This window comes from Scyliorhinus canicula, chromosome 3 (genome assembly GCF_902713615.1).
Source record: "Scyliorhinus canicula chromosome 3, sScyCan1.1, whole genome shotgun sequence".
Lineage (NCBI taxonomy): Eukaryota > Metazoa > Chordata > Chondrichthyes > Carcharhiniformes > Scyliorhinidae > Scyliorhinus > Scyliorhinus canicula.
In genome coordinates this window covers 208,053,553-208,066,431 of record NC_052148.1, presented here as the reverse complement: position 1 = coordinate 208,066,431, position 12,879 = coordinate 208,053,553, and the positions used below count along the sequence as shown (strand labels likewise).

The 12,879-nt window shown below is 46.9% G+C and overlaps 1 protein-coding gene across 8 annotated transcripts in view; it reads left to right on the top strand.

Moving 5' to 3' along the window:
- Window positions 1-12,879, top strand: part of sorcs2 (sortilin-related VPS10 domain containing receptor 2) — an 840,628-nt gene that overhangs the window by 597,512 nt on the left and 230,237 nt on the right. For all 8 annotated transcript variants that reach the window (XM_038792097.1, XM_038792096.1, XM_038792100.1 and 5 more), the window contains one exon: window positions 5,606-5,679. In XM_038792097.1, the coding sequence (XP_038648025.1) occupies window positions 5,606-5,679 (74 nt within the window). The remainder of the gene's footprint in view (window positions 1-5,605; window positions 5,680-12,879) is intronic.

Here is a 12,879-nt window from a genome sequence, read left to right as displayed (position 1 = left end):
GGATGTTGATTGTGGGGGATTCAGCGATGGTAATGTTATTGAATGTCCAGGGGTGATGGTTAGATCCTCTATCTGTTCTAATACCATTTTCCAGCAATTGGCCCAGAGCATTGTACACCTTGGCATCTCAAGTGCACACTAAATACTTCAAAAAATGTTGTAATGATATAAGGGCCTCTACCTCCATCACCCTTTCAGGCAGTAGTTTCCAAACTCCCATCACTCTCTGGGTGAAAAAGTTTTCCCTCACAGCCCCTCTAAACCTTCTGCCCCTTACCTTAAATCCATGGCCCCTGGCCACTGATCCCACCACCAAGGAGAAAAGTTTCTTTCTGTCTGTCTATCATAATTGTAAACATTTCAGTCATGTCCCCTTCAGTCTCCCACGCGCCATGGAAATCAACTCCAGTCTATCCAACCTCTCTTCATAGCTAAAACTCTTGTGCCTAGACAACATCTTGGTAAATTTCCTCTGCAACCTTTCAAGTGCTGTCACATCCCTCCTATAGTGTGGATTCCAGAACTGGACACAATCCTCTAGCTGTGGCCTAGCCCGTGTTTTATAGAGTTTTAGCAATGCCTCGTAGTTTGCCATCCACTGTTGTGTAAAGATCATCACCGAGGCTCTCTATTCAAACAGAGCTAGAACAATTTAATTTCCTCTTCCCAAAAAGATGCAGGAGGAATGTGCATGTGGCTTTGCTAGGATTTGCAGTTTTACCCGTGTTACAAGGTGCCATTGACGACTTACACACATCAACTCTTCTGTGCAGCAGAATTGAAAGACATTCTTCGCCCTCAAAGTCCAGCTGATGTGGTAGTGTAAACCTGCCGGTCAATGCCCAGCATGCTGGCAACAGACATGATCCCTTCATTTTAGTGCACTGTGTCTGCTGCATTTTTATCACCACGGCAAACCAAAGGATGACTACTCGGTGACAAGTGCTATCCTCTGATAGCATAGCTTATGATTGTGTTTAACAACTGACATCTGGGAGAAAATGCCGCCATTGAGGAAATGCTACCAGAAAACATTGATAGACCAGACAATTGATAAGCTGAGCAAATTGTTCATTACCTTCACCATTCTGGAAGAAACCTGCAGCACTCAGTTGAGTGGGTCTGAAGATTCATGGTGGAACGCTGCTAAATCTTGCCATCACTCCAGGACCATCACTCCCACCTGCTTCATTATGGATTCTCGATTGAGAGCCCAGACATTTATTCTTTGGTTTAAATAGCTGCATCCAACGGAAAACATTGTTTGATTGAGAGTTCTTTCCCTTATATCTATTTTGCCAATTCCACCATGTTTATTTACACAAGATAATGAGGTTTCAAGTGCTTGTAGTCTTTGCTATTGATACTTTAAAGGTCAGATTGATTGGCACTTTTATAGGGCTGCAGTAAAAACAGTCTTTTAAAGGAAGTTATGGATAATTTTTTTAAAGCTTTTCTACAAATGCCAGATTTACAATAGGGTTCATTGGTTCTGAACAAAGTGTATACTGGATGAATGGCCATATGCGTTCCATAGCGTGGCATTGGTGAGGGCCATTGGATGGGTGGAGTGGCATAATTTGGCATGGAAAGTATGAAGGGCCATTTGGGTGTGTGGAGGGGCATGGGTTGGCATGGGGTGCATGGATAAGACCATTTGAACCTGGCTTGTTGAGTCAGACTATGGTTCCCGACAGCTCTGAGCGACCAGGAATCATGAGTCCTTGGAACAGCTGGTCCAATTCCAAATGAATTGTGGAGGGCTGCGGCAGCACGTTGGTGCAGTGGTTAGCACTGCTGCCTCATGGCGCTGAGGACCTGGGTTCGACTCCGGACCGGGGTCATTGTCCGTGTGGAGTTTGCACATTCTCCCAGTATCTGCATAGGTCTCACCCCCACAACCCAAAGATGTGCAGGGTATGCGGATTGGCCATGCTGAATTGCCCCTTAATTGGAAACAAAGAATTGGGTCCAATAAATTTAAAAAAGGAAAATAAATTTGTGGAGGGCTGGGAAATGTTTCTCAGCACAATGGCGGTGGCCAGGTTGGGGCTGCAGAATGCAGGCTCACGATTCGCATCAATCCACACCCCTATCCTGTGCTGACAAAAGCTGGGGAAGATGGAAATGAATCCGGAAGTTCTGGAATTGGTCCCGCATGACAAGATTTGGCAGCGTTCCACCATGAATCTTCAGACCCACTCAACTGAGTCCTGCAGGTTTCTTCCAGAATGGTGAAGGTAGTGAACGATTTGCTCAGCTTATCAATTGTCTGGTCTATCAATGTTTTCTGGCAGCATTTCATCAATGTCGGCATTTTCTCCCAGATGTCGGTTGTAAATCATAAAGGTCCGCAGAGTCTCCCTGACTCTGTGAAAATCTTGCCCAATATGTTTGTTTGGTGTAGCCATCATGGGTAAATGGTGCGAGCTGTGAGCTTTAGGTGTGAAGCTTGCAACAGTGAGAAGTGCGAGGGTAAGGTGAATCACTTGATTGCTAAGTATGAATCATGATTTTAACCTGATTGCTGATTGGTGAGTGATAGGATTGTGATGATTTGAGCAGTGGCTAAGGCCTGTGCTGCCTTTGCTGGGGTGTGTCATTTGAAGGTGTACGATTAGTCAATTGTGTGAGGTTGTCAAAATTTTTGTGACATGCATCCAGGTCCTAGGACTAGACTGCTGGCATTTGGTCTCCATGCTGTCTGCACCAACAGCTTTTTCATCTTGTGTTTGGAGGGTTTCTTGGTCACCAACATATACCTAGTCCTTTTTCCCCTCCTCCCCTGTAACCTCCGGTCCCATTTTGGAATACCTGTATTTTTGTCTTTACTGGGCCAGATTCAGCTCCCATAAGACTCGCAGCACAGACCACATCTCACCTCCCCTTAAAGAAGCACAGGGTAGATTTAAGTGGTGCTGGAAAATAGTTTTATGGGCTTCTGCTGATGAGTAGAGCCAGCCAACATCACATTCCTTATTGTCTGCATGTAGAGAAGTAAGTTTGCATATAGATGGCATCCTTTCCACATTACGTCCAACAGCTGTCAAATTCCCATCCAATTTGCCCACTAAGGAGTCATATACAGTAGAACATAGAACATAGAACGATACAGCGCAGTACAGGCCCTTCGGCCCTCGATGTTGCACCAACATGGAAAAAAAAACTAAAGGCCATCTAACCTACACTATGCCCTTATCATCCATATGCTTATCCAATAAACTTTTAAATGCCCTCAATGTTGGCGAGGAACGTTGACAAACACAATCTACTTGTGGCACTTGCTGAATCCAGGAGTCTCTGTTTGCTCAGCGATTTATTTTCACGCGGCCACATTTCCTGGCCTTTGCTGGTTGCACTGACATTTGCTGAAGCACAATCTGCAGTACTTTATCCCAGCAGCCATTCTTGACATGGGACATGAGAATGATGGGACATGAGAATGATGGGTGAATTGTTGAGATTGTCACAGCTGCACTTGATCATGTGCTTCTTTAATAGCCCCAGACTGTCACGCATCTTAACATCAGTGGAACATTGAGCATGTGAAACGTGAGCTGCTGATTCACTATGAGTCTGTTTAACCCGCCGAGCAACAGCCAGTTTCACTCCCATGAGTCTCGGCATCTTCTCCCTCTTGGAAATTGTTTTTTATTCATTAAAGGGATTTGAATATCATTGATGACAAGGATAACAATTATGACCCATCCCCAATTGCAGAGAAAAGGTAGTGATGAGTCATGAACTGCTGCAGTCCATGTGGTGTAGGTACTCCCACAGTGCTTCTAGGAAGTGCGTTCTAGAATCTTGACACAATGACAGTGAATATATAGCAATATATTTCCAATGCAGGATGGTGTGTGATTTGGAGGGTAACTGGCATGTGGTGTTCTCATGCACCTGCTGTCCTTGCTGTGCAAGATGGTAGAGGCCATGGCTTTGGAAGGTGTTGTCGAAGGAGAATATAAATGCATCTTGTAGTTGGTACATACTGTGCACCAGTGGTGGAGGGAGTGAATGTTTAAGGTTTGGACAAAATGCTGTCAAGTGGAGTGCTTTGTCCTGGGTGGTGTCAAACTTCTTGCGTGTTGTTGGAGCTACACACATCCAGGCAAGTGGAGTGTATTCCATCACATTTCTGATTTGTGCCCTGTAGATAGTGGATGGTCTTTGGGAAGTCAGGAGGTGAGTTACTCTGCAGAATTCCGAACCTCTGACCTGCTCTTGTTGCCAGTGTTTATATGGCTACTCCAGCTAAGCCCCCAGCTTATGGTGGAGTATTCAACAATGATAATGCCATTAAATGTCAGGAGGAGATGACCATTGCTCTTATATTTCATGAATGATACTTGCCACTTAAATGTTCAAGCTTAAATGTTGACCAAGTCTTTCTGTATGTGGACATGAACTGCTTCAGTATCTGAGGAGTTGTGAACGGTGCTGAACATTGTTCAGTCATCAGCAAACACCCCCACCTCTTGTTCGGCCTGGAATACTAGCCTGAGGAACTCCAACATCAATGTTCCAGGACTGAAATCTTGGGCTCCAACAACCACAACCATCTTCCTTTGTACTCGATATCACTCCAACCAGTGGCAGTTTCTCCTCTAATCCCATCAACTCCAATTTTGCTGGAGCACATTGATGCCACAATGGGCCAAATACTGTCTTGAATTGAAGTCATTGTCACCTCACCACACATCTGGAATTCAGCTCTTTTGCCAAGAATATAATTATTTTTTGGAGCTAGTGACCCTTTTCTACAAGCGCAGAAAAGTGAAAGCTCTTCTCATAAGCTGCCTCAAACATTTTGAACTGAAATAAAAAGTTTACCTCAATTTTGCTTGCCAGATCACCCCTACATCTCCCCTTTATTGCCTGTTCCTATCTGGCCTATATATTTTTTTCATTTATTATTCATAAAGTGTTTTCCCAGTTTAAATAGATAAGTGAAAATATTAAAAATTGTCTTTCACTTCACCATGTCCATTTTTGAGAAGCCAACCTAATGTGAAGCATTAATTCGAGACTGAAAGTACCGAAATCCATTTGTGGCATTTGAAGGATGCAAGATGCAATCGGATGATAAAGAACTGGCATCAAGGATATTTTGTACGAAAATGGAAGGGCTGGAAATGAAAATTCAGTAATGACCGTTCTGGGTAATTCCCCACCCAGTGAAGAGTGACATTCACAGGATTTGCATCATGAAAAATAGTGTGTGCGTATCTGTGATTTCCTACAGTGCAGTCTCTCTGTATTCACGATTGCAGAATAAGCCCTGATTTTCCATCATCTGCGCTGTTTGCTCTTCTGATTTTAACTTTGGCAATGGCACTGTGGAATGCACAGCAGATCAGTGATAACACCAGATGTTCCTCCACATGTGATAAGAAGCCATCACTGCCTTCCATGAGCATTGTCTGTCTACAAAATCAGCAAGTGGATTAAAGACTCAAGCTAAAGGTGAAGCATGATGACAAGGAGGCGTTCTCGGTGCCAAAGGACATATTAGTATCAGGGATCAATATGTAATCTACAGTATGTGTCATTATGCTGCTATTTTACTGAAATTGGATAAACTAAATCCATTCTTTTTTTCCAGCTATATTTTTCGACTGACCTTGGAAAGAAATGGGAGTTACTGCAGGAACGAGTGACAAAGGAACGATTTTATTGGTGAGAATTACATTATTTATTTGGATGGAAATATCATTTATTTCATCTTTGTGTGAAGACATTGAATATCTTGAAACCTAGCACCCTATAGAGTATATCTGAGCACTCTGATGGAAGTAATGTTTTTCTTTGTTCCTGAGTACTGACATTTTATTTCCATGTAACATTTTTCAACAAATTTTGCAACAGATAATGAATGTGTTATTCTACTAAACTGTAAGGTAGCCTGGTGTCATTGAACTTCAAAGCAAGAGATGCAAAAGCACTTCTGTTTAACTCACAGGATGCAGTTATAGAACATAGAACATAGAACAGTACATAGAACAGTACGGCCCTCGATGTTGTGCCGAGCAATGATCACCCTACTGAAGCCAACGTATCCACCCTATACCAGTAACCCCCCCCCCCCCCACCCCCCAATTAACCTTATTTTCCAGGACACTAAGGGCAATTTAGCATGGCCAATCCACCTAACCCGCGCATCTTTGGACTGTGGGAGGAAACCGGAGCACCCGGAGGAAACCCACGCACACACGGGGAGGACGTGCAGACTCCGCACAGACAGTGACCCAGCCGGGAACTGAACCTGGGACCCTGGAGCTGTGAAGCATTTATGCTAACCACCATGCTACCGTGCTGCCTACTGGGTGGAAAGAAATACGGGGCAGACTTATTGTCTGGAATGTCCAACTTTTACTAATTTTATGGCTATGAAAATATAAGCATTTTCTCATGTGATCTTGCAGTAATTGAGTAGACTTGTGGCAGAAGGAGAATGAATAGGTCAGAACCTGGATATGAGCCCCGCATTCCGTTTCCATTCCATTTGTTTGGCTGAATTTTTCCGTGCCCAACTCACCCCCCACTGCGATGGGTTTAATGGTGGGCAGGGGGTGACATTGAGGAGGAAAGTCCACAAATCAGTTTCATGCCAGCTTAAAATGACAATGGGATCTCCCGACGACCATGGTGGTTCACAATTCCCGTCAGAGGCTGGCATGAAACTAATGTGCTTCCCACCAATGGGATGCAGATGAAGTCCTGGCTGGAATCGCCCACTTCACACCCAATTGTCTGTTCTGCAAGAAGAAATCACACTGGTCTGGAACACTTCGGAATCAACATGGCATGTACATATTGTTACGACTCCTGGTTTAGTGCACATTCAATTCCAGCCCCACTTGACCCAGAGTCGCAACACAATTGCAATGAACAAATAATTCTTACAAAAATAGGGCAGCACAGCGGTTAGCACAGCTGCCTCAGGTGCCAGGGACCCGGGTTCCATTTGCGGCCTCAGGTGACTGTGGGGAGTCTGCACGTTCTCCCTGTGTCTGCGTGGCTTTCCTCCAGGTGCTCCAGTTTCCTCCCACAGTCCAAAGATGTGCAGGTTAGGTGGATTGGCCATCCTGAATTTCCCCTTAGTGTCCAAAAGGTTAGGTGGTGGTACTGGGTTATGGGGACAGGGTGGAGGCGTGGGCTTAAGGAGGGTGCTCTTTTCAAGGGTCGGTACAGACTCGGTGGGCCGAATGGCCTGTCTCCTGCACTGTAAATTCTATGAATCTATGAAAGACACCCAAAGTCTTTGGTCCTTGGCTGCCCAATAACTACAGTCACCAGCTTTGTAAATTTAAACACAATTAATTTTATAAATAATAGCTAGAATTAAATATTCAGCAAATACAACTTGTTAACGATAAGATTATTCCTAACCCCCCTTTTTAAACTCGTCCCACCCTCTATATATACACAAATACACACACATAAGACAAACAAACAAACACGGAGGGAAAAAGAGGGGTGTAAAAATAATGATGAAAGTAAAAAGGATAAGAGTTTTTGTTTTAAATGGTTGTCTTCTTGCACGCCTTCCTTCGTGTAAGCTTTCAGCTCGAGGTTTCTGCTTTCAGTCTGTAATTGTTTTCACTGTAGATTCATCCAGGTTCTCTGCAGGTTCAGACATGCATCAGCGTTCAGCTTTTCTGGAGAGAGAGAGAGAGAGAGAGACTCAAAAAGCTACTTCTCTGAGCATTCAGGACCCGTCTGTCCTTTACTTGGTTCTCTGGAAACCATCCCACTTGGGTCGGACCCAACCAACCTGCTGCCGCGTGGAATACGGCCTTTTGGCCAATTCATTGGCCACTAGTCAACCAATCGAACCAAATCCCTCCACCTCTCTCGGGTGCCAAAAATTCTGAGTTCCGCTGTTCGAAAGCTAGTACTGTGTACTATTTTGTAAAATTTGAGTTCCTCGCTTCCTCTGCTCGACTTAAAGGCATATGTCCATTAAACATTCATGAACCAAAAATGAAGACGGCAAAATAAAAGAAATGTGAAATAAGGGACTCAATAGGAAGGACCCTTATAATATCAGCACTTAGCTGACGAATGTCTGGGGTTGCCTCCGGAGTTTGGGATGGAGGCCTCCAGCAATCGTGGACCCTGTAAGATGCAACAGTGAGTGGCAGATCTATAGGTGGATCTTCCAGCTTCAGTGTCTTCAAGCAGGTCCATCTTCTTTCTTTGACAGTGAGTCATTGATGTCTGCACCATTTTAAAAATGGCACCCGGATATGATGGCGGGTGCAGGACTTAGTAACAGCCTCTCTGTCGTCACGGGACTTAGCCGTGGATCAAAAAATGGAGCCCAGGATTCCTCACGTGGGGTAGAAATCACTTAAGGGAGTTTCTCCAGCCTTGGCCTGGGATTCTCCTGGCTGCTTGTGAACGATCAGGTGAAAGGAGATGTACCAGACAATGGAGGAAAATAAGTGTGGTCCACGTGAGAGGGTCAATTAATATCCTGGGCCCCTGAAAAAATGCTGCAAAAAATGTATTTATTTACCTGGGATGTGTAATGATTTAGTTCCCTGTCATTGAATATTAAAGTATAGATCCTGGTGAATTCGGTTTGAAGGATCCGAGCATCGACATACTTTCATTTTGACCTTCTGATTTTAGATCCCATGTTGTTAAAAAAAACTGGTCCTTAATACAGTGAAATCATTTACTCAGATTTGTCAGGTTATTATAAATGAGCTTCCCATGTATTGCATCTCTCTGATGAAGGTAAAGCCCTCATGAATCGTTGTTAGGGCCTGTGATGGAATCTGAACCTCTAAACATGTTACTATATTTTGAAAAACACCTGTCATATGCAATGAATATAGGAATTTATAATTCAACAACGCAGAATGCATGATAAACTGCCTATACTATGTAAACGTGCCTCCAATTTATTTTTTAAAAATAAATTTAGGGTACCCAATTATTTTTTCCCCAATTAAGGGGCAATCCACCTAATCTGCACATCTTTGGGTTGAGGGGGTGAAACCCACGCAGACTCAGAGGGAATATGCAAACTCTACACGGACAGTGACCTGGGACTGGGATTGAACGTCGGTCCTCATGCTGTCGGCAGCAGTGCTAACCACTGTGCCGCCGAGCCATAAAGGTGCCTACAAAAGGGTGTGTGTGTTTTTTATAAAGGCATGGGGGTGTTGTATCTGTGAAATAATAGACCTGCTTTTACTGCATTTTACAAATGTAAACCTTGGATCATACTTCCAAGCTCCAGGACATCATGATTGGGGGGGGGGGGGGGGGGGGGGGGGGGGGGGGGCGGGGACACCCACAAATGTGCGAGGGGTCCCCCCCATACATATCCCAACCCCCTGCCCCCACCAGAGGTTTCTAGCTAAGGTGCAAATGCTTCAAACAGTCTTGCATCAATAGTTACCCAGAAAAAGTTAGACAAATTAAAACTAATTCTAGCTTCTGGATAACTATTGTGCAGTCTCACAAGAGACCCCAATGAAGCCCCAGGGGTCTCTTTTCCACTCCCTGCCCCCACACCCAAATCTCACCTACTATCCAGCAGGGGACCCCCACCCCCAGGCCTGACTCTGACACTTTACTCCATCCCCACAGCCCTCCTTCAAGGTCCAGCCTGGCAGTGATACTCCATCCTGCCCAATTACCTTGCATGCTTACTTTTCCCCTACCTTGTCAAGGACCTTTAAACCTGCTTGGACCTGGCTTACTGTAACTAGTGCCTTAAAAAAGGAGACGTGGCTTCCTTACCTGTGAATCTACATCCCTTGACATCAGGCCCCAACGTGCGGCACTGGCCAGATCTTGCCTGGCCTAAGTTGGAAGGTCATCTGAGATAAGGCCACATGGATTTCAAGGTAAGTACTTTCGGGAGGACTGACCATCCAACTCCATTGCCACTCTGTTGCCAGTTCAGGCCTATTTCCTCTTTCTTTTGCCATGAATTATTTGGTCCCTCAGCATCAACGATTCAGAGGATTTTGTGCACAGGTTTACTGCATAAAGATAATACTTTGGGACAGACCATATGTAACATATGTTACAGCAATGAAGAAAGATATTGCTGAACATCCACATTTAACAGGCGTGTGAATTTCCTACAATTTTCATGGATGAAACGGGAATTTGATGGAGTAAGATTTTCATTTGCGAGAGTTGTATATACTTCACTGAATTTTCTGGAGTCAGATTAAATTATATATGCTATTCCAACTCCTGAGACCCAATCTAACCAAATGTGAAGAGTCCCATAGCGAGTGCGTTTAGCCACATGTTTCCCGACGCTCACAGTGCCAAGAAACACAATGCTATATAATGTGACTCTGGTTAGATAAAGGGACTCAGCAGGGAATGCATGGCCGAGGCCGCACTTAGTCCTGTTTCCTGTACTGGGATGCACTTAGTCCTGTTTCCTGATCGCCGGAACTCCTCAGTGCAGGTTAGATCATGGCATCCCGATCTCTCAAGCCCCAAACCCCAACGCGAACCCCAAACCAATCCCGTGAAGCCCAATTTCCCTTCGGGGGAGGGAGGCCCCCACACCCCATCTCGCATGCACATGGCATCCCCGGGCCTGATCTCCATCAGTAAAAAAAAAATGCCAGCCTGGCACCCTGACAGTGCCCCTGTCAGCTGACACTGTCACATGGGCACCGTGGCAGTGCCAGGTTGGCACCCTGCCCAGAAGGCAAGCACCTGAGCGTTCAATCCCTTGGGAGACCCCAACGAGTGATGTTCCGATTGGTCCCCATTTGCAGGGACCAGTACTGAATGGCACTCACCCGAGGTCTGCTTGGTGAAGGGGATAGATACCAATGCCTTGTTTGCCTCAGGGGACTGCATTTTAGAGTGAGACTAGCTGTCTCGCACTAATATGCAGATTTGCCAAAAAGTGATCGCGTTAGGTCTCGTTAGATCTCGTGAGGCATAGCGAGCTATGTAGATCCTGGGAGTGGTGTCTCCTGGCATATCCTGGCCACGTAGCGCCGCGGCACGCTGACTTTCTTTTTTTTTTTATAAATTTAGATTACCCAATTATTTTTTCCAATTAAGGGGCAATTTAGCGTGGCCAATCCACCTACTCTGCACATTTTTGGGTTGTGGGGGCGAAACCCACGCAGACACAGGGAGAATGTGCAAACTCCACACGGACAGTGACCCAGAGCCGGGATCGAACCTGGGACCTCAGCGCCGTGAGGCGGTTGTGCTAACCACTAGGCCACCGTGCTGCCCTGCACGCTGACTTTCTGACGCAACGTGGTCGGTAGATCACGGCCCCAATTCTTTGCCACGATGGAGCAGAGGTATCTGTTTGCCCATTGAAGAGATAATGCATCAGTATAACAGCTACTGAGAAAGAGAATTAGAGTAAGATTAACCTGTTTTGGCACAAATGCTTGGGCAAATTGCACTGAGTACGTGGGAAGAGGTGCTGGCCATTGCTGATACTTCAGGCTTGAATTATCGGATTAGTTCAGAGACCTCGGGCGCGATTCTCCGCTCCCCATGCCGGGTGGGAGAATCGCGGGAGGGCCGGGCGACTAACGACGCGCCCCCCTGGTGCCCCCCGCGATTCTCCCACCCCCCGCTCGGAAGAATCGCTGCTCGCCGTTTTTCACGGCGACCGACGGTTCTCCGGTCCGGATGGGCCGAGCGGCCTGTCATTCCCGACCGGTTCACGACGGGGAAACCACACCTGGTCGCTGCCATCATGAAAATGGGCGCCAAAGTGCCGTTTGAAGCTTGTGGGGGGCGGAGAGGGGAGTGAGCACCACGGCCGTGCTCGGGAGGGGACTGGCCCGCAATCGGTGCCCACCGATCGTCGGGCCGGCGTCTCAAAGCGATGCACTCTTTCACCTCCGCCGCCCCGCAAGATCAAGCCGCCACGTATTGCGGGGCAGCGGAGGGGAAGGCGGCAACCTTGCATGCGCGGGTTTGAGCCGTCAGCCGTCGTGACGTCAGCCGCGCATGCGGGAATAAGGTGAGAGGAGCGGCCTCCGAGGCCGTCGTGAACTCGGTCGAGTTTCAAGACGGCCTTCCCGATTTATTGCGGGAGCGTAGAATTCCGCCCCTCAGCCAAATTCAGACTGCCCACAAAGATCCCTGTTGTCTCCTCACCTTCATGGCCATGACGAGTTGCTGACAACTCGGAAAATTGATCTGCTGGCTATTAAAGCAAGAATCATTGTTCAAAACACATCTTAATGAGCTATTTGAATATTTTAACCACTCAGCCGACAGCTGAGCGGAGATTTATCACTGTCTTCAAATCTGTCGCTGTGGTAGCCTGAAGCGGGCTCCCAACCTGATAATCCTTTTAAGGGAGTTAACACTTCATACGCATCTTGGACTGGATTCCCTGATCCCTGACTCCAAAATCGTGTTCGGCGACGGGGCGGAGAATCCCCGATGGCACCAAAATTAGGGGCGGTGCTCCACCCCCTGAAAAGTGGCATACTCTAGGAGTATGCTGCACGCTGTATCCACCCCCTCCTTACATTGACTGAGGCCCGCCCCGCGATGCTCCATTCCTGACCGGCCGAGTTCCCTACGGCGTGAGACTCTCATGGTCTCACCCATCGTGAACCTAGCGTGGCGGCTGCCACAGACGGGGCAGGGCCGATGCGCGGGCAGGGGGGGCTTCATTCAGGGCTGGGGGCACTGTGGGGCTTCGAGGGCGCGCGAGGGGCCGAAGGGGAGTACTGTTTTTGCAGTCCGGGTCCGCGAGCTGAGTCCATGAAGCACAGTGCAGCCCTGCAGGCCGCCACCCACGGATCACCAATGCTCTGGCCCGTATTGGCAGCTAGAACTGGAAGCTCTACACTGCCTCTTTGCTAGCCCCCCCCCCCCCCCCCCCCCCCCCCCCCC